The sequence below is a fragment of the Sinocyclocheilus rhinocerous genome, unplaced genomic scaffold, assembly GCF_001515625.1.
Source record: "Sinocyclocheilus rhinocerous isolate Xijiao unplaced genomic scaffold, SAMN03320098_v1.1 scaffold387, whole genome shotgun sequence".
Classification (NCBI taxonomy): Eukaryota; Metazoa; Chordata; class Actinopteri; order Cypriniformes; family Cyprinidae; genus Sinocyclocheilus; species Sinocyclocheilus rhinocerous.
In genome coordinates, this window is record NW_015651557.1 from 355,604 (window position 1) to 379,058 (window position 23,455).

General features: G+C 37.1%; 1 protein-coding gene across 1 annotated transcript in view; it reads right to left on the reverse strand.

Annotated features, from left to right (window-relative positions):
• LOC107713170 (gamma-aminobutyric acid receptor subunit alpha-3-like) overlaps positions 1-23,455 on the reverse strand; it is a 175,334-nt gene that overhangs the window by 46,159 nt on the left and 105,720 nt on the right. Inside the window, exons 6-8 of the mRNA XM_016518602.1 lie at positions 22,178-22,260; positions 16,612-16,755; positions 11,522-11,674 (exon numbers count right to left, since the gene is read on the reverse strand). Of these exons, the coding sequence (XP_016374088.1) occupies positions 11,522-11,674; positions 16,612-16,755; positions 22,178-22,260 (380 nt within the window). The remainder of the gene's footprint in view (positions 1-11,521; positions 11,675-16,611; positions 16,756-22,177; positions 22,261-23,455) is intronic.

The following is a 23,455-nucleotide window of genomic DNA, read 5'->3' on the forward strand; positions in this document are numbered from 1 at the left end:
TTTTTACCTTACTTGCTCAACGACTCCCAAACGATTCGCTCAACGTTTATTTTTTTTCGCTCAACGAATTCATTTTCAGTTCAACGAATTCGCTCAACGATTCATTTTCAATCATCTGCGGTGATTGGTCCGATTGGTCGATTTCATTTCCATTTCATAATAAAAGCTGCGTTTGTGAGCGCAGTGCTGCTTTGTTTACAGCGTTACCGGGGAAACCGCTGTTTTTACCGCTCCAAAAGCTGTACCTAGTGGCAAAGAATGAATTTGCAGTTTCATTCAGACCAATGCGAAAAGACCAACGAGTGGGCGGGCAATATGCTAATGTTTCATGTTGACGTCAATATGAAATGGCTTGGGATTAGTTTTAAAAACGACTCGTTTCACTGATTCAGAGTCGACTTTCTTTTGAGAGACAATAACTTTATACACGGTGCACTTTCAGATTTAAAACTTTGCAGGATGTTTTCATTCACTTAGAGCTGTGTTACACACTGCATGTAGGGGCACTTTAAAATTAATTTTTTCCAGCAGTACAACCTCAATCTTTTTTGTGTTCCCGCCATTTTAGTGATGACTGCTTCTCTTATCTATGGAAGTTCAACGCGTGATTTACAAAACGCTTGCTCTTGAAAGATGGCCCAGTACCCACTTTATTTGGACCAACCGGCTCCACTGAATCTGAAACTGTAAGTATAATAAATAATTGATGTTTATATTTTGTATCGAGCGCTCAAAATATGGAACTATGGCAATGGGCATATCGTTTCCGACATGCGCTGTACGCGGTAGACCAATCACAACAGATTGGGCCATTTGACCAATCAGAGCAGAGTAGGCTCACGGAAAGGAGGGGTTTAGAGAGACTTTGAACTGCTTCGAACGAATAATTTGAGAATCGTTGGAAAATGAGGTGATATTCAATGTGTATTTTGAGACAACGAAAGTGTTTTTTGACCTTGCATGCATGTAAACCTATTGTAGGAGACTCCCAAAACAATATTAGGAACCTTAAAAGTGACATAATAGGGGCACTTTAAACAATATTTTCCATGCTAGTTCAATGAGCCATAAACAATTATTGCACATGCACCTTTGGAACAGTCCTTAAGACACTTAGGGCTTACAGGCAGTAGACAATTAAGGTCACAGTTATAATAACTGAAGACAGCAAATACACCATTCTATTGACTATGAAAAACATCAGAAGACAGTTGCCCAGGTTCCCTGCTCACCTGCACGAACATGCCATAGTCCTGCTGCAGGAGGCATGAGGACTGCAGATGTAGCAAGAGAAATAAACTGCAATGTCTGTAATCTAAGCCCAAGACAATGCTACAGGGAGACAACAGAAAGGACAGGTGTTCATCCGTGCAGTAGCAAACCAGGTATAACCATGTGTCCCCCCCAGACGTGTTCAAGAATTTGCAAGTGCCTTGGTGGAAGAGTGGGTAACATCTCAGCAAGAACTAACTCCTGTGGCAAAAATATTTTACAACAGAAAAACTTTTTTTTTATGATCATTGATTCATGAATCATTTATGATTACTGCCAAATCAATGGGCAGTAATCAGATGGCAGATTGGTGTGCTAAAGCTGCTGAGGTTTAGCACTCAGGGGAGCTGGCTTTGAAGACCTACACAGTACAACCTCCAGGCACCTTGGAAAACACTACATTTAGCACTGTCTGTCTACCAGCCTGGCCGCTCCATTACTTCAATGTCCAGCCAGCCTGATTCGTGTTTCATCACGTCTGCAGACATAGTTGTGCGAGCCTTGTGGAATATCAATAAGGGTCCGCTCTACACCTCATTAGTACCTCTCAATTGGAGCCTACCGGCATAACTACAGTGGTTTTCAACACAAACAAAGCTGAGAACCTCAGAGAACATTGTTCATTATATAGTATAGTATACAACAGAATAAATCGTTATTATAAAAAAAAAAAAAAGATAAACAGTTTAGCAGCTCTCTATGACTGGCACATGTAAAAACTGACATATAATAACATTACATAAATCTCAATAAAGATAACCACAGTGAAGTGATATATATATATATATATACAAAATAGTGCAAAATAAAAGATGTATAGTGCAAAGTACATGAGCTGTTATTGCACTTATGTTTATTAACATAGATTATGATTACCCTCATAGCCAAAAAGCCACAATAAAAATACTGGCTTCTGATTACCATGCAAATTAACATAGCATAGAACAGGGGTGTCAAACTCCGTTCCTGGAGGGCCGGAGCCCTGCAGAGTTTTGTTCCAACCCTGCTCCAATACACATACCATGTAGTTTTCAAATAGGCCTGAAGGACTTGATAAGTTAGATCAGGTGTGTTTAATAGAGTTGAATCTAAACTCTGCAGGGCTCCGGCCCTCCAGGAATTGAGTTTGACACCCCTGGCATAGAACAACTAACACAAACACAGTGGATTTTATAAAGGAATTTCTTGGGAATGGTAGCAAATACCAAATATCTGTTCAGTCATTTCTGTGCAGATCATTCCAAACATCATCTGAGCTGATTTTGGCAAAACTGGACAAGATTTATTATAATTTATTATTTATCTTTTAAAAAATACATATGAAACTCTAGGTGGCACTGTGTTTAAACTTCTCAGGTACCCTCAGGACATGCTGCCGATGATCCCTACCAAATTTTGTGCTGGTATGTTAAATGGTTTAAAAGCTATTGCAATTTATGACAAATTTCAAAAAGGCAAACAGGTGGTTTGTTCAATCCCAAAATCAGTATCCATGAACTCAGCATGACCCATGGAATCCATTGAGATCAAGATTTTCTGACAAACTTTTAAAAAGTTATGTGCAAAAAAAGCTAATTTTCAGAACTCATGACTTGTATGTGGCACTGTTGCCAAGTTGCTGATAAAGCATACCGTGTTTAATTCCGAAAGATCAAAATATTGCCAAGTGATGACCTCTAAACCAAGTTTTGGTTAACTTTGTGACATAACTTTTGAACAAATATGTATATTGAAATTCTGTTCAGTCATTTCTGTGCAACTTAGTCCAGGTATCACCTAAGCCAATTTTAGTAAGAACTGGAGTAGTGAAAAAATGAAACACTAGGCCCGTCGTGATAGTCTACTGGATTGATTTATCGCACCATGTATGGACATAACTGTAATAACTTTAGGCCCTTTCACACCAAGGACAATAACTATAATGATAGCCGTAATAACTGTTCTAATTCTATGACAATAGTCTTCACACCACATATATAATGATAGTGATGGTGGTGCTACACAGTTGGTCCTAGAGACCTCAAAATTGGTCAGATTACTATGCATGACCACCACTATAAGTGTTCCAAATTTCATATTTTTAGGACACATGGTTCATAGCTTGGCCTCTAAATATCCCTTGTGAAAGGAACATATTGTGTGACATTTTGAATCAAGCTCAAATTATATAAAAAGCATGTGAAAATAGTGTTGTTTTTTTTTGTATTTATGATTTCACACAACCAAGACAACTCCACGAAAGTTGGCTACAAAAAACAGGATGAAACATTTAGTCATATGTTTGCACTCCAGAAACTGGCAGGCTCCAGATCACTGATTAGCCTTGGCACATTCGCCTTGTGGGAGACACCTGGGGTTGCTGTTGCACACTTTTCAACACATCTCCTCTGGACAAGATAAGCAGGAGCGAATGTTAATAGCAGAAGTAGGCTAGAAGTTAAAGTCGCAAAATATGGAGTGGCATTTCTTATGGAGGTGGAGAGCATGCTTGGTGGGGCTTCTTCATAGAAGTGCGGCGACCAGTTAATGATGCGATTCTTACCCAGAGTGCGATTGCTGTTTAGTCACGTTTATAGACTCAACTTGGGTAATGGGAAATCAGTCGGATATAACCTCCCACTTGTCTTTATGAAAAGATGTATGATAGGATACTTATTACTGCAGCATTCAGAGCACTCAGAGCTTTTTATTCTTTTGACACAAGGAAATTAACAGCCTTTTTTCTGCTTGTACCTTAGCTGTTTCTTCTTGATTAACTTAACAGTCAAATGCTTTAATACAACTCAATGTGATGTTCTATTCTGAAAACAATGTTCTATTCTGAATTACTCCAGTCTGTTTGGCCTTGTTATAAATTATCTAGATTACATATAACTAATGAATAAATGTAGTCTCGTATATCAGAACACGTTATTCAAAATCTTCTTTAGATAGTCAGACCAGGATTACTATTTAAGCTCAGGGTTTTTTTTTTTTAAAGGGATAGTTTACCTAAACATTATAATTTATTCATTATTTACTCACCCCCTCAACATGTATGAATGATTTTTTTCTGTTGAATATAAAAGAAGATATTGTGAAGAATGTTGGTAACCAAAATGTTGATGGTTCCCATTGACTTCAGTAGTATTTTTTCCATACCATGGATGACATATATGTTATTGCAGCAGTTAGAGATCCATCTATGTAAGATAATATAGGTCCAGGTCACTAAAGTCCCAAATATGTATTAATGATTGGTGAAACGTTCATGCATTTAAGAGTTAAATATCTAAGAGAATGCATTCAAATTGCATTTATGTTTTTTTTTTTAACAAATTAATAGATTATTGGACTAAAATATAGTACAAATAAAAGAAATAGTGATGCATGCTTAAGAAAACCACTCAATATTAAAATATGAGTGAATGTCTAAGCCTGTGTGGGCTGAACACCAATTCTAAGGAGACTGTCTTGAAGGTTGTGGGTGTGCAAAGGATAATGGTGATGGTGGGCCGCAAAGAATAAGATGGTGAAGATGAAATATGACTATACACCTGAGCAAGCCGCACTGCATGTATTAGTTTTAGCTTGAAAATTATGGAGTTAGCACAAGATAAAAGACAACAATGAATAAAGCAAAGGAAGTTTATAAAGAACAAAGAGATGAAAGGGAAATGATAAAACACATACAATGGTAACAGTGGCAGTACAAGAACCTAAGCGGCATTATTCAATATTTACTGAAGGGAAAAACTAACTTCTAGGTGTAGAAACATTGGGGACTTTGAAAAGGACAGATGGAGAAGAAAACTAGAAGATGACAGGATTGGAATTGGCAAGGCTCTGTCCTGGTCGCTCTGTTTATTTTATCCTTGTTTATTTAATGATTCTATGTTTGTTCTGTGAGCACACGGCTTCATCTTGTTTATGTTGGTCATGTGCTCCCCTGGTCCTGCTCCTTGTTTCCCTTTACCACACCCTCTCGTTTAGTCGTTGTCTAGTCCTTGTTTAACTAATTGGTCTCACTTGCTCCTTGTGTGCTTTCCTCTCTATTTATTGTGTTCTCTTGCCTCATTAGCTGTTTCCATAATTTTTTATGCACATTTTTCAGTATCGCATCAGAAACGAATGATGGAAATGCCAAATAAAAAAAAAACAAAAAAACAACAACACTTAATTTGCATAAAAGTTTTTACGCTTGCTTGAGGTGATTTTTGACTTGTGTGAAAAAGGGTTAATGTGAATAAAGGGAGATGGAAATGCACTTTGCGAATACATTTCTCCATGCGCATCAAAAAAGTCATGTGACTTTGCGCTATGTGATGCCATAACCTGACCAACCCATGGGCCGATCTTGTTGCACAGCATCTGAAATGTTGTTATGGGTATTCTGAAATGCCTGTACAAAGTCTGTATTCAAAGTATTTCTGTATAATTGCATCCCAGAAGTGTCTTACACGACTGTGTTCCCAAACAGCAGCATCCAATTACGAAAACTATGACTGCATTTATTGTGTTTCGTGCAAATAATTTATTATATATGAAGATTATTATATTCAGTGCCTACTCCTACTTTTCTCAGTGATATTTAGTGCCAGTTTATCAGGAAGAGAGTATTTTGTTCTCTTTGACTCATTGAATGGAAATTACACTTATTCGCAAATGTTTTATGCGATATTCCAATTTTGCGCATAAGTTAAATTTGCAGGTTTGGATGGAAACCTGGCTACTGTCTTCACTGGTTTGTTTTGTGCCATATGTACACACTTTGTTGTGCTACATTCTCCAGTTGTGTTTGAGTCTTGTTATGGCATCCTTGTATCCTTACTCTTGTTGTTTCATGGGAACTTCGAACTGCGTCTTCTAGGGGTCGCTATGGGAAACCTAGAGGACGCAGTGTCTTGTTCCCTACTCAGGGAACCATGGTTACATACGTAACCTGAGACGTTCCCTTTCATGGGAACTTCGAACTGCGTCCTCTAGGTTTCCCATAGCGACCCCTAGAGGACGCAGTGTCTCGTTCCCTACTCAGGGAACCATGGTTACATACGTAACCTGATACGTTTTGTTCACTTGCTTTAATTATTTATCTAGTGTTCTCATTTAGTTTTTACTTTTAGTATTTTCTGTAGCTCTTTTCCTAGTCTTCTTGAGCGTGTTACTCTTGTCCTTTGCTTTGGTTTTATTTTTAATCATTCTAGTTTTTATTTTACTGATTAGTTCTTTATCGTTTAATTACTTTAGTCTTTAACGCTTTCTTTTGTTTTATTATTGGTATTTGGAATTTTTGACTTCTCCTTGTGTTGTCCTGGCGAGCTTGCAAGCAGTTCAACATTAAGAGCATCAGCTGCAAACGGTTATGAGTGTCCTTGTTCATAATAAACAAGAACATACAAGCACATACATCCTAAAACATCATGTTCCACTTTGAGGAGCAAAATATCCACTCTGATGATGGTCACTGAAACACGATAGCTCCTCATCATACAAATACAAACATAAGCACAGGCTCTTATGAACTGGTTTCCTTATGAAGAGAAATCGGAGGATTGCTGGCACGGCTGTGGCACAGATGATGTGGTGCCTCAAGACAGAAGAGTTAACTGGCATGTTTCTATACGGGTTTCAGTCAGTCATCTCATCTGGGGGTTGTGTTACAGTTACTGCCGTAGTTTTAAGTGAAGATCCAAGTTTAGGAACCAGGTTTACTACAGCACTCAAACCTGTGTTCGTAACAATGACTTGCTTAACACCGCTTGCATATGAAGCTGCCTTCTAAGCTGACATCTTAATAGAAATGACAACTTATAGACAGCAACTGGCCTTCTCATGGGACTGTCTTCTTTACATATAATAATACTTTATAATTTAATTCTGTCATTTCACGTGGGTGGTTCCTAACTGGAAACAGTAGAATTTTGATATATAGTTCCTGTTCTCATGATTTTACTTATGATTGCCTTATGATTAGTCCATAGTGTGTTGCCATAGTTGCCCTCCAAAGCAACTTATCACTTTCACCTGTTCCTTGTTTCATCCCGTAATATATTGTGGATTTAAATCCCAGTGATTCCTATGTTCTTTTTCTCATGTTGTCATGAATAGATGCTACAGTGGTGTGAAAAAGTGTTGGCCCCCTTCCTGATTTCTTATTTTTTTTGCATGTTTGTCACACTTTAATGTTTCAGATCATCAAACAAATTTAAATATTAGTAAAAGATAACACAAGTGAACACAACATGCAGTTTTTAAATGAAGGTTTTTATTATTAAGGGAAAACAAAATCCAAAACTACATGGCCCTGTGTGAAAAAGTGTTTGCCCCCTAAACCTAATAACTGGTTGGGCCACCCTTAGCAGCAACAACTGCAATCAAGCGTTTGCGATAACTTGCAATGAGTCTGTTACAGCGCTGTGGAGGAATTTTGGTCCACTCATCTATGCAGAATTGTTGTAATTCATGAACCGCCTTTAAAAGGTCATGAACCGCCTTTTTAAGGTCATGCCACAGCATCTCAATAGGATTCAGGTCAGGACTTTGACTAGGCCACTCCAAAGTCTTCATTTTGCTTTTCTTCAGCCATTCAGAGGTGGACTTGCTGGTGTGTTCTTGTCCTGCTGCAGAACCCAAGTTCGCTTCAGCCTGAGGTCACGAACAGATGGCCGGACATTCTCCTTCAGGACTTTTTGGTAAACAGCAGAATTCATGGTTCCATTTATCACAGCAAGTCTTCCAGGTCCTGAAGCAGCAAAACAAAAAGCAAACCCCCAGACCATCACACTACCACCACCATATTTTACTGTTGGTATGATGTTCTTTTTCTGAAATGCAGTGTTACTTTTACGCCAGACGTAATGGGACACACACCTTCCAAAAAGTTCAACTTTTGTCTCGTCAGTCCACAGAGTATTTTCCCAAAAGTCTTGGGGATCATCAAGATGTTTTCTGGCAAAACTGAGACGAGCCTTTGTTCTTTTTGCTCAGCAGCGGTTTTCGTCTTGGAACTCTGCCATGCAGACCATTTTTGCCCAGTCTCTTTCTTATGGTGGAGTCATGAACACTGACCTTAACTGAGGCAAGTGAGGCCTGCAGTTCTTTGGATGTTGTTGTGGGGTCTTTTGTGACCTCTTGGATGAGTCGTCGCTGTGCTCTTGGGGTAATTTTGGTCGGCCGGCCACTCCTGGGAAGGTTCTCCACTGTTCCATGTTTTTGCCATTTGTGAATAATGGCTCTCACTGTGGTTCGCTGGAGTCCCAAAGCTTTAGAAATGGCTTTATAACCTTTTCCAGACTGATAGATCTCAATTACTTTCTTTCTCATTTGTTTCTGAATTTCTTTGGATCTCGGCATGATGTCTAGCTTTTGAGGATCTTTTGGTCTACTTCACTTTGTCAGGCAGGTCCTATTTAAGAGATTTCTTGATTGCGAACAGGTGTGGCAGTAATCAGGCCTGGGTGTGGCTAGAGAAATTGAACTCAGGTGTGATAAACCACAGTTTTAACAGGGGGGCAAACACTTCTTCACACAGGGCCATGTAGTTTTGGATTTTGTTTTCCCTTAATAATAAAAACCTTCATTTAAAAACTGCATGTTGTGTTCACTTGTGTTATCTTTTACTAATATTTAAATTTGTTTGATGATCTGAAACATTAAAGTGTGACAAACATGCAAAAAAAATAAGAAATCAGGAAGGGGGCCAACACTTTTTCACACCACTGTATATAAGATAAATAGTGACTCGTGTCCTAGAAATTAATCAATGAATTAATTAATATATGAATTTAATGAAGTATTGTATGCTCTGTTAAGGGACTCACTTGTATTGTGCATTACATTTGTTATTATGCTTACAGATTGAGAAATGTCCGATGCTGTCTCGTGGCCAGACAAACTTGCTTGGAGGTGTGCTGAAATGCATCTGTGGTTTTCACACTCCAAAGGTAACATTAATGTAGCAAGTATTTTTTGTTAGTATTATTTACTGAAATGGTTTTCTTTCTGAATTGTTACATGTATTTTTTTTGGGCTGTCTTAAACAGCCAACTGCCAGCCCTACTGGACCAGCACAAAGGGTGGTGGAACAACCTGCTGCTGCTGCTGGAACAGCAAAGAAGGCCATGGAGCAGAGTCAGCCGGACCCCCAGCCCCAGCCTACTGCTCCTGTGGCAGCAAGAGTTGCAGCACAATTGTCAATGGTGAGTTGCAATTTTTTTTTTAAAGCATTGAAGTATGAGTTCACTTCAAATTCGAGGAAGTTCAGAAAGTAAGAAGAAAGCAAGAAAACTAAGAGATGCTGGCTGAGACCTACTAATTGTCACACCTCTTGTACAGTGGGGGCAGCTGTTGTCTGCTGATTGGTCGGTTTGAATATCTCAGATTTGGTTTAAGTCACATGGTCAAGGATAAATGAAGAATGTAACCTGTGTGCTCTCTCTCTTTCATCTCTGGGCTCTACTCTTGGATTGTCCTCTTCCTCTCTAACTGAGCTCGGCCTGGGTTGAAGGTCACTGAGCTAGACTCATGTCCCTCATGGCATCTCTCTCTATACTTCTCATGTGTTAAAGCTACATTTTCTCTTTTTCATTCTATATCTCAGGTAACATCTTTCTCATTTGTTTCTGAATTTCTTTGGATCTCGGCAAGTCTAGCTTTTGAGGATCTTTTGGTCTACTTCACTTTGTCAGGCAGGTCCTATTTAAGAGATTTCTTGATTGCGAACAGGTGTGGCAGTAATCAGGCCTGGGTGTGGCTAGAGAAATTGAACTCAGGTGTGATAAACCACAGTTTTAACAGGGGGGCAAACACTTCTTCACACAGGGCCATGTAGTTTTGGATTCTGTTTTCCCTTAATAATAAAAACCTTCATTTAAAAACTGCATGTTGTGTTTACTTGTGTTATCTTTGACTAATATTTAAATTTGTTTGATGATCTGAAACATTAAAGTGTGACAAACATGCAAAAAAATAAATCAGGAAGGGGGCCAACACTTTTTCACACCACTGTATGTGTGCATGTTTTAGTTCTAGTTTTCCTGCATCTAGAATATCCTCTTTTCAACCTGGATTTATTTTTGTTGTGTTTGTTTAAATAAATGTGTCTACTGCATATACAGTATGTCCAGCTCTCACTTATTTCCGAAACAGTCATGTTACAATATGATAACTCTTGTTTCAGTATGTTGGATTAACACTGCACAATTTAGCCCTAATTTTGAATTTTGTTTTGTGGAAATCGCCAGCAAATGCCCAAAACCAGAGGCAAATCGTGTGTGAGAAAGTCTGTCTCTCGCGTAATCTAACATTATTTCCTGTATGAGTTCTCACGTGTGTTACATTGTGAAACATAGTTTGTAGACAAGGCAGAGATGTCAGCGATTCTTCTTATTGAAAAGTTGTGTAATGTGAAAATCGTGCAGTGTGCGGCTTGAGTGAATCAGGAAAAAAAAAAACGAAAACATCTTTGAATCATATTCAGATTGCAATCTGTAAAATAATGTGATTTAAAATACGATATCTTTTGCTGTGGTTCTGCGTAATATTCAGAACAGTGGTGCATGAAATGCTGCTGCACTCTATCAAGAACGGTTTGTGAGAAGTGTCAGAAATTCATTTATTCTGTAGCTGATTGCAGAAACTTTCTCATCAGTAACATCCTCCACAGTAATGCTGGCAGAATGAGCCCTGCTTTGCACCTGATGCTCCGGCCCTCGATAAAAAGCAAACCGCAGATGAAGTCAGACACCATGCCAAAGTTGATGTGCGCTCAATAAGCTATAATCTCTTAACTTCAGCTGGCTTAAAGACCTGTGCAAATAGGCTGCTGAAGGAGATACAGCTGCAATGCTCTTGTGTTTATCTTTTCCTTTTATGTCCTGTCAGCATTACTTTTTTATTTTATTTTTTTTACTTAATTTGACTCCAGGTTTCGGTCCATCTAATCTGCAATTAATTAGGTGCTTGTGTGGTGGCTGTGGTAATTACACCTTTTCAAAACAGAATCCATCACTATCCAGGTTTAGGACTTCTCTGAAAAACTTTTACACAGAAAACTAACTTTTCAAATAATCCCTGGTGTTCTTGTTTACTGAATGCTTCCTGTTGTTTCATAATGGCAGATAAAAACAAAAGCATCTCTACAAATATAAGGCACAGCATGTTTTGATGTAGTCTCATAATGTAAACAGCAGCTCTACGCTGCACGTATTATTTGCCGGATTACTCGCAGAGCACATCTGTGCATTAGTAAACAAACGGAAGAAAAGCTCACCGAAGACGGTACGTGCTGGAACGGACTCCCGGTTCAACCAAAAGGAGACCTGAGACAGAATGACGGTCATTATGCAGGGGAGATACGTCTGGATCACGAAATAGCCAATTTTCCTTTTCAAATGGAAATATGTTGTCATCACCACATATTCTCCTATATAAGAAATGAGAAAAGAGAAGAGAGAGACCATAAGAAGGATGAATTATTGATGAGACAACACATAGACTAAAATATTCAGAATTTTATTTATGGATGATCATGCAGGAAGAGCAACTGAGATATAGGAGGTGGGGGTCTTGTGTTCGAGAGGAGGTTTAACTGATTGCTTCTTGTAGATCACAGCACCAACGACGGAGGATTCAAGTGTTTTCCCAGCATGGCTGGGACAGATTGGATGTTCGTTCTAACCTTAACAGTGGGAAGGAAGTGATAGACAATTGCTCAATCTGAAAGCCCTGCCATTTTGTTCTCTCTGAAGGTCTGACAGAGCATGAGGGGCTGCAATTATGTCAGATGACCAAGTTGCACTGCTAAAGTCATTTAATTTTGGTTCGAAATTTTGTACATTTCCATAAAAATCTAAGGAAATCTGATTATTCAGTGGCTGGTCTATCATATATCAGGAGAAGTAGGAGACTCATGCAAAAGTCTACATTTTCTCTCCATTTCTTCTTTGGTACAGCATAGATTCAGTCATATGGTACAATAAGAACATTTCCTGTTTTCGCAGCAAATTCTGTTCTAGCACAAAGCCCCATGGCCATGTCGATAACAGTTTAGTATAGGGACCAATTCTCACTATCAACTAGTTGCTTATTAGCATGCCTATTAATAACATATTGGTTGTTTGTTAGTATTATAAAGCACATATTCTGCATGACCATATTCAGCCTGGTCTCATGTTTATACATAGGTATTAATACGTAACATTTACAAGCACAAAACGTAAATTTTTGTACGTTTTTATTAATGCTAAAACGTACAATTTAGACGTATTTCAACGTTTAAAAAGTACAAATCGCTACGTATTTTTAGCTAAAACACGTACAAATATTTACGTATCTTTTACATCATTAAGATATTCGTATCAATGCATTTTTATAATTTTATCAATAAGCGATTTAGATTTTTATCCTACACTTAACAACTACCTTGCTAACTATTAATAAAAGCAAATTAGTAGTTTATTGAGGCAAAGGTCATAGTGAATAGTTTGTTAATAGTGAGAATTGGACCTTAAAATAAAGTGTGACTTTATTAAACCTTTTAAGAGCACATTGCATTGTATAGAAATATTCTGGAATTTGTCAATAATGTAAGTTAGGTAATATAAGTGCAGTTTATAATGTGACAGTTGTAGCCTGTATTACTGTTACATCTTTAATTCAGCAACAAACCTGATTTGAAATGTATCTTTGTATTGTTTGCTATAAATGAACTGACTGTTACATGGATTGAATTGAAAGAAGATCATATTGTTGTGTTCTGCTGATTATACTAAATGCTTCCATTGCATATTACAACGATCTTATTTTTCCCCCCACATAATCATTGTTTAAAATCACATGTCCAGCTGGAATGAAAACACAAGATCTGGTTTTGAAAGACTGGCAGAAGAAGAATTTTGAAACTGTGCTTGTGAAAATAATACCAAAGCAAAAACAAACATATTCAAAGTTGTTGCTTTCAGTTACAAGCCACTTCAGAAACAAATTTGGCAATGTGCAAAAGTGAACAGTGGGCAAGATATAGTATGACTTCAGAAGATTTGTAATATAGCATATGGACTGTATTTGTTCAGTATCAGTCCTCATTCTAGAAAAGAAAACCCCTGGCATTCTGTAAAGTAGATTCTTTTAATGACAGAATTTTCATTTTTAGGTGTATAAAATATTCCTTGAACAAGACCTGAGGTTGAAATTCTAATCTCTGTAGGAAAAGCAATTTTCGACTGAGTTAGCATTCTCTCCCTGCACTGGAAGGCAGAGCGGAGGACAATTAAAATGACAAAATGAAAAATAAACAGATGCTTCTGGTGCTTTAAAAACAAACACTGGAATTTGTCTTTTCCATTTCAGCTGAGGGGGACAGTAAAATAGGTGTCTCATCTGGAAGCAAGTTAATACAAACCCTTTCTCCAGCACTGACAAACAACCAGAGCTTTTTTAAACGCGTCTTAATAGTGACACACCAATTTGTGTGTGGGGTCCTCGCATTCCTTACATTACGTGGACCAAATGTCCCCACAGGGATAGTAATCACAAGTTTTGATCTTGTGGGGAATTAATTAATTTATTTATTTAAGATCCTCATGAGGAAAATGGCTTGTACTGTAAATCAAACAGAACATTTTAAAAGTCTAAAAATGCCTGTAGTTTTGTGTGAGGGGTAGGTTTAGGGTAAGGGGATAGAAAATACAGTTTGTACAGAATAAAAACCATACGCCTATGGAATGTCCCCATAAAACGTGTCAGATTCTCAAATTCTTGAGAACCCTGTGTTCCGATCCACTCTGCTGCACTCCATCCAGCTGTCTTTGAATGCAAGAATGCATTCTGTGGGGATTGCAATTAGGTGGTATTTCAAGCTTGAATTGCTCCGAAGAAAGGAAAATCCTTATTAAGGAATTTGTATGTACGAATGAGGAAGCATGATCAAATGCATTATTTTTTAATATATATAATTAAACACTAAATTAAATGGACAGCTCAAATATATTCATAGATAGAATTGTTGCTCTATTTTTAAGAAGTCTTTACACAACTAAGATGCCATAGAAGCTGCATCTGATGCAACAAGGTCTTTAAATACATTATATATTTATTATACAACAATCTCAACTGCAATCACAAAAAAGCCCTATAAAATAGTCCTATAAATAGCCCTGTAAATAACCCTAACCCTAAGTTAATATATATATATATATATATATATATATATATATATAACAGGATGTGGGCTGACTGTTATTACAAATGTAAGTCATCTTTTCTGCTCAACTTTAATGCTACATTAGTATTTCTATCTTTACTGAAGAAAGCAGCAGTCTTGGAATGAATGTTTTGTCAATTTATGATTCATTACTTCTTACTTTAACAACCCACTGTAGCTGCCAGTCTGCCAATGTTAATTTTTATTTCAATATTTTTGTTTTATTCGTAGGTTTTGTCTTTCGATGATAATGTACTTTACACTCATATTCATTCATTTAGTCAGTTTTAGTCAGTTTCTGGCTAAATTTCTTATTTTTCATTTTTGCTATTTTTATACGTCGTATGGAGCAGTGTTATTTCACTGGAGCTCAAGCCCCCAGTCCTTTCATGGAGTTGAAATGTTGATTAAATGTTGATTAACCTCTGCTTGTGATTTGTGAGGGCCAAGAGGCAACAGATGCAGGAACTACATCACGAGGATGGCAAAAAGCAGCCGTTTAAAAGAAAAGAAAAGAAAAGAAGAAGAAAAACATAAATCATGTGCATTTCATTCTGTTAGTTACATTATATAGTTCTTTCTCATGTATAAAAGCATTTTATACTTTTCCCTGTCTCAGTCATGCAACAATTATTCACATATTCCTAGAAATGAACACACATGAGCAAGAATTAGCTCTTGATTCAGACTTTGGTCCCACTTTATATTAGGTGGCTTTAACTACTATGTACTTACATTTAAATTAATCAGTTGATACAATGAACTTATTGTGTACATACATGTTTTTACATTGTACTTATACAGTATTAAAAATACCTGCATGTTATTACATATGTAATTCATTTCTGTAATTACATTTATAATTACATTGTTGACCCATCCCTTATACCTTAACCTATCCTTAAACCTACCCATACCACTAAACCTGTCCCTAACCTTACCCGTATCCCACCTCAATAGCAGAAAAAGTGTTTTGAAAAACAACATGAACACAAAAAATACATTGTACTTATTTCTGATGTAAGTGCATAGTAGTTACGTCCACCTAATATAAAGTGGGACCCAGACTTTTGCTGGGAGGGAAATTTGGAATCTGGACTTCTATAAACTATATAATACCTTTGGATTAAAGCATACTCATTTATGACCAATTTCTCTTTCAATGGCTGTAGAAGAAGTGCACCACAAATAATGTAGACTTGAGGTCAATTTCATCTCTCATTTTGACATGTGCACATCGTCTTATTGAGCACACCCACACTTTTCTTGGGCACTCATACTTGTTTGAGTCCTTCCTGCTTCACAGAGGCTGTATGACCCTAATAACTGTGACAGAAGCAATCGATAAGCTAGGTGCTTGCAAAGCAGGTTAGATAAATTGCTTTACAAATAGACAAAATGGAATTTGTAAGCGTATGTTGAAGCTGGAAGAAAGGAGAAAAGCATGTGGGAAGCAAGGAAAATTAATTAATCCAGGTTGTCAAAAGAGAGATTTCATAAAGAGAAGGTTATGTACAGAAGAGTATTACAGACTCATGCATATAAATAAACTGTGTTAAAGAGCAAGAGAGGTTTTCATTATCCAGCATGAATCTGTAACTATGCCTCAAATAACGATAAACAAAGGAAGGCAGATGTTTTTTATATATTTCAAGGATACTTTTTAAAAGGCAGACTGCAGCATTCAGTGTAAATACACGGGATTTGTTGTTGTATAAAATGGAAAATAAGCTGGGTTTTCACAATTACCATGATATGTACTGTGATGCTGTGACTCAGTATAAATGCAATCAATATATCAATTCATCACAATATCAGAACTGCATCGTCATTGAAACTCAGTCTGCTTGCTTGTTTCACTTTTGCCTGGTCCAACATGTCATAGAAACAGCTCTGAAAATGCTGGTTTTAGTAACTGATTATGCACTCTTTATTGTCATTGACAATAAAGATAATGTGATATACATGGATTTTCCACATTGCAGAATAATAGTAAATAATGCATTAAAACTATACATAACAGAAATGCAATGGGAATTATGCAATGATTAAAAAATGTAAAACAATGTTATATTTTCACTTCTTCATTCGCTACCATTTGCCTAGATCATAACCAGCACTTTTGATCTGCTTTAACTTCACTATATAAAAGTACTTACCTGTACTGGAGCTGATGGTCTCTTTGCCAATGACATGGCCCAACAGGTCATACTGGTTGAGTCTAGAGCCATCAGGAGCCACAGAAACAGATTTCTCATCATCTGCTGTCCAGATATAGATAACCTCATTGTTGGTGTAGGCATCTTAGAAAGACAAACCACAGCAGTACTGGTTTATTCTGACCAAACTTTTATAAACAATTACAATGCTGTTCACTTTTACCATTTACTGCATGGGCGTTTTTTTTTCCATATCTACATGCTGAAGTGTGGTGACAGTAGTGCACATAAAACAATACTTCTAGACAGACTGGTTAGTTCAACTAGCACTAAATATTAGGTTTGCCTTTTGCAACTTTATATTTAGATTTAATTTCATGTGAGTATTCTTAATGCAGTCTTTATAAAAACGAATACTTTTGACTAAATAGTTTTAGCAACCATTTACAATGAATAATCATGGACTAATACCTACATTAAAAATTACTTTAATATGTACTAATGATAAGTTAAGGCATGTACTAATCAAGAACTAACCTTAAAGGGGTCATATGATGCTGCTAAAAAGAACATTATTTTGTGTATTTGGTGTAATGAAATGTGTTTATGCGGTTTAAAGTTAAAAAAACACATTATTTTCCACATACTGTACATTATTGTTTCTCCTCTATGCCCCGCCTTTTTGAAACGCGTCGATTTTTACAAAACTGAGAGGCTCCCACTGTTGAGAGATAGAGGTATAAAGTGAATGACACTTATAAAGAAAATTTGTTTTAAATCACCATGTTGTTTGTTTGAGTGAGCGTGTTGCTTTGTACCTGGTGAGATGGGAGATGTGTTGTAGGCTCCGCTGGGAAAAGCTGGAGAGGTTCCTGGGATGTATGTGATACGATCCATGGGAGAGGCAGATGTTCCTGCAAATGGACGGAAAAAATTAACGTCCATCAGATTATCATAAGTATGTAACATGTTGTTTTTATTTTTGTATTCAGATACATGACCAGGTTATTTGGAATAGTTCTCAATTTTTCTTTTTTAAATATACCATTGTTTACTAACTCTCATGCAATTGTCAGTGAATAATGGCTTAAAGGTGGGTTAAGCGATTTTTCAAAAACGCTTTATAAAACTGATTCGGGCCGACTAGCAAAACAAACTTGCAGCCAATCAGCAGTAAGGGGCATGTCTCATGATGTGGAGGGGAGAGCGTTCAGTGCACAGGACGGACATAAGCCGAGCCGAGCGACAGATAGAGATGGCGGATAAAAAACAAAAGAGGAAAATGTCTGCGGAACAAAAGAAGGCTTAAGGCAAGAAGTAGGACCCGTGTAAATATCGGATCAGCTTTCCAGTGCTGTAGAGAACTCAAGGAGCGGAAGGCCTGTGATCGGACGCCGAGGTTGCTTTGTTTCTTCTCGATAGGTGAGTAACACCGTGTCTGCGCCCCAACAGCTAAAGTCTGTCTAGTACACTGGACGCGACAAAGCGATTGTTGAAAATCATTTGAAATTTGTGTCAATACGTCATGAATAGAACGCAGCAGCAGTTGTCTGTCGGGGATTTGTCGTGTCGTGCCGCGTGTGTATATATCTATGGTGTAGACAGCATCACTGATTATAATGAGTTCCATAGTATTTTGTCGCACCACTCGCGTCCGGTGTAGACACGGTGTAACATTGGTTTTGCTTTGTTTCACAGAACTAATCGTTGCCTGGGTTGCGTACGTATGTGTGGGGCGGAGCTATCAAAATAGGGGCGAGACCCTTTTGGGGTATAGGGCGTGTTTGTTTTGGTGGTTTCAAATGTCAACATTGGCTACCAGAAATCGCTTACCCCACCTTTAACTATGACATAAGTCATATGTGTGTCATTCATGTCTGAATAACGACACCCTTGACTACATGTTAGTGCATGTTTGTTAGTAAATGCATTAATTAGCACTCTAGGATAAGTTTTCACACATGAATTCAGACTGCAAGTCTATCCCTCGCAGCCTCATTTTCATCTGTGTGAAATTCTATATGGCGTCTAACCTGACTAAGGTCAATAATAGTGATGGAACATGTCCACCTACTACACAATCTTAATCATATTACGAATTAGGAAATCAATATAATGCAGCCAAATATAATTTATGAGGAGAAATGATTACCTCCTGAGTTTTTCGTTCATTTGTCATGTAACATATGCAATGAATATATCCTTCGTGAATGATCCATCACTAGCGTATTTCAGGGACTTTTCGTGATTTTTATAGGCTATAGTTATTTGTTTATTAACTGTTCACCTTCCTAAGGGCTGTTAGCATCCATATGCTGTATACATGTATTAACATATTTGGTTACACTTTATTTTAAGGTGTCCTTGTTACAGTGCAATTATATGTTTACTGAGTAATATTAATTAACATCATGTACTTACCATAGGGTTGGGGTTAGGAATAAGTTTTGGCTTAGGGTCACTTGCATGTAATTATGCGTAATTAATTGTTATTATAATAGTAAGGAACGTGTGTAAAAAGGACACCTTAAAATAAAGTGTTACCACACACTTTTGTTTGTAAGACATGTCCAAACTAAATGAAAAATAAAAGAACTCAGCTAAGAGGTTTAAACAATTAGGTGGCCAAACCAATATTTGTATTTTGTTTTGGCTAGCACTTCTTTGCTCATTAAAAAGTGTAGTGTATAAATAAGTTATTTTACAACCTATTTTACAAAATATTATGCATACTAAAAGTTGTACTGATAACCAATTCAAAATGCACTGTGCAATTTGAATGCAAAGACATTTTACCGGTCTGTTTGCCTTCTGAGAGAATCCATGAATGATATAGTTGCTGGGTTGGAAAAACACCAACTGAAAATTCACAGTTTAGAACAAAACAGAGCTCATGATAAAATAGTGGGCAGTATAATGAATAAATGCATCTCAGTGAGGGCAACTGGAATGCAACTTTAATAAAAGCTGACTAACTATGGGTCATCTGCTCCCTCCGATTAGCAGCTTCCTTGAATCTAATGTATATAACGGGGAAATGTAACACAAGACTTATTGTGTTTGAATACACAAGGACGAACTTTGTAAAAGAGCATGACAAACAATTATCTTGGGGTCCGTACACAGAACAAACAACACACATACACAGACAGACACATGTGCGCCCACACGACCCTGAGCAAGTGAGCGGGAGAAAAGCTGGCAGGCTTAACACTAGAAACATAATTCACACAGCAGGCTGAGGTTTGCTAATTAAATTTTGATGGCCACAGAGAAACATTATTGTTTTATTCTGTTGGAAGGTCATTAATCAAAAGCTAAACACATCAAGTTTAATGCCACTTCATCCATTATGAATAGTAATTGATAATGAAGGGCATTATTCCATATTTAAATAAATATTTAAATTATACGACTGGCATCGTTTCTTATTTAGTCTGTCCTGCAAGAAATGGCTATAGGCTGAAAAGTTCAATGGTGTCAAAGACTTTCAGCACATTACAAGAAAAGTCTTAAATTTAGTGCTCACTCCCGGGGATGGGAGTGAGAAAGAGAACAGAACATGAGAGGATGAATTAGAAGCAATTCAAATTGGATTGGAGAAGGAGAGGACTGTTTTTATGTGAATGACCTTGCTATAATTTGATTAACAGTCCAATGATAGTTTCTAAGTCTCAGTAGAATCTTTACATATTACTGCACAAAACACACGCACACCTCAAATGGTTGTTTATTGTAAAATGAGCAGCTGGTTAATGAGGCAATGAGGAGCTTGTGTGTCTTTAGATCTCTACTCTGTTGGCCATTATGCATTAGCCTCAATTATAAATCATCATGGCTGGCAGTCATATAAAAGCCGGACACTCGTTCTGCTGGTGTGAAATGATCCTTTTACCAGTTTACCAGACCAAATAATGGAAAAGAAATAATAATAAGAAAAATAGAATACGGTTGAGAATCAAGATGATTTTTTATGCCGTTCGTGTTAATGGTCCTTGAATGTCTGCATTCTTTTGCCAGTGAGGGCAGAACACCAAACTACAAGCAAAATAAATCGCGCAATGCCTAAAAAAAAAAAAGAGTAAAGAAAGTAAATAGAAAACATGTCTTTCTATTGTATTGATGTTTGCGCACAAAACTAAATCGTGTCTCATTCATGAACAAATTACTTTTATGAGCATATTCTTTTTATGAATGTAACAAAAATGTGAGTTTAAAACATACTAATTACTAATATGAGAGTGGCACAAGAAACATTGTTTGCCACGACTGACCAATTAGAATCTAGTATTCCAGAGTGATGCATAATAATTATGCTTATAGAGCACTTCTGGAACTGTAATACCTAAGTCAGTGGATATTTTGACAGTTACCAGATTAATTAGCACCATAAAATCACAGTGTATGTGACAAAAAAAGAAGAAGAAGAAAAAAAAAAGATGTTTTGAACTATTCATCATATCAAGTTTATTATAGCTGAAGATGTGCTCAGCTTGCTTTAAAGGGAATAAACAAGCTGTTATTAATATTAATGATAACATTTCTCCAGCAATGCAAAAACTAAATCAAAATCAACCCAAATGAGCACTTTTCTACTATTTCTCAGATCTTTAAACAGAAGGGGGAAAACGTGCCTTGAAACATGACAAATATTTAAAGAGACAAACAAACAGACAACTTTGTAATAGCAATATAAGGCGGGAGCAAAAAAGACAATTTAGAAAAAAAAACCAACATAAAAGCAAATGAGTGGATTGATTGGGGGATTGAGGGAACAGTTCTTAACAAAGCCACTAATTATGCAGCCCATTGTACGATGTCTTGCTAAAGAGCCAATTCTTTGCTGTCTTTCTGCGGCATGAATCACAGATCCAGTGAGGGGTCACCATTCTGCACCTGTCAAAAAGAGATATTATGGGGGGAAAGGCACTACTGAAAATGTATGAGCAAAGGACTTTGGTTTTATTGCCCAGTGGGATGTTTTATTCATAATGGTGTGACTGCTGCGTCATGGTGACCTTTGGTGTCATTGGCTGGGCTATTAATCTAAGGCTCTGCACAGGAGAAGAATTACGAAACATGTTTGTTTGTTTTAGGACTGGTGACTCCACACAGGAAAAACAAGGTCCATATTTTTTGGTCTGCCTTTGGGGTTTTATGTTGTATCTTAACGACAATGCTGACTTGGATAAATGTTGTTTATTGTAAGGAACAAACGCAGATGGGTAATAGGCGTCAGGTGTGACATTATGTGCCGAGTTCTGAGTTGTGGAGAAAGACACTGTGTTATTGGGTTCTCTGAGCTGTGTCTAGAAGATAAGCTGCTAAGAATTTTTTGTCTTTAAGACAAACAAGAGTCTGTCTGTAGTCACAGGCAGTTAGATGCTCAACCTGCACCCACCTAATCCAGTTCAGTATGTTACACAGATTTCGATGTCAAGCTCATGGCCAAGCACAGTGTACATGCGCACAAGGCAACATGTATATACAATACTCCAGAGAATCTGAGCAGCTGTCAATTACGCAATCTAGAAAAACTAAATGACGACAACAGAGAATTACTTACAGCTTCCGAACTTCAGCGGGCAGGCATGGGCATCCATAGGAAAATCCTCCAGATGCATAGGACACTCAGCATGGATGGTTAATCTATGTAGAGAAGAACAGAGACAGAGCTTTCAAGTCAGCATGAAAGAGTATTTGCAACTTTTGTAATGTGATGCATTTAAAAATAAAACAAGATATTCAACTAGAAATGTTTTGATTTGATCTATCGGGAACTGACTGGATCATGAAAAGCGGGTGTTACAGTGCATACTAGAACAGAGCCCGACATGCTTATACTCTATGTATGCAAATAAAGTTGGACATACTTATATAATATAGTTCATTTGCATAAGTGCAATAGGTTTCATTGTACTCAAAATCATCTTAAATTTCATTGATTCTCTTGTCCATGCCATATCAATGTTGGCTCTCCATGAGCTGGAACTTGAACATGGGTCGCCCGAGGAGCTACTGCACCATATGTCTGCAATCAGCCCACAAGGTTATGACAATCATGTTCAGAATTCCAAGTCTAGAAAGTGACAGAATTTTAATGTATATAAAAAATAAAACACAAAAATTAGGCCACTAACACCAAACAATAAGCATACATGCCTTCTCTACAGTATCTCCACAAAGCCAATTGCTACCGCATCTTTTTTTAAAGAGATAGTTCACCCAAAAATGAAGATTCTGTCATCATTTACTCACCCTTAAGTTGTTCCAAACCTGTATGAGTTTCTTTCTTTCTGAGCACAAAAGAAGATAGTTTGAAGAATGCTGGTAACAAAACAATTGGTGGTAGCCATTGACTTCCATTTTCTTTTTCATACTATGGGAGTCAATGGCTACCACCAACTGATATTTCTTCAAAATATCTTCTTCTGTGCTTAATCAATTTAAGGGTGAGTAAATGATTGAATTGTAGGTGATAACTATCCCTTTAAATGTTTAATTACTTCCTACTGCTGTAATCTTTATCACATTCATTTTTAATAATGGCGTCACCAACTATAACTATTGGGGAAATTTTAGAATAGTTGGATTATCTACAACAGTAGTTTAACAAGCCAAACAATGCCTGTAGAGTAGCTACAGTATTTGACTATAAATAGCTGTTCAGCAAATGGCTAAATCCTGTGGCCTAGATAATGTCAGCCGAACAGGATCAATCTTTGAGACTTTAAGAAGTTATTGCATTTTAATTTAATTACAAAGAATTACGGTGATAACTATCCCATTAAATTCAGTGTAAATTCCTCCCCATGTAATCTTTATCACATTCATTTTTAATAAT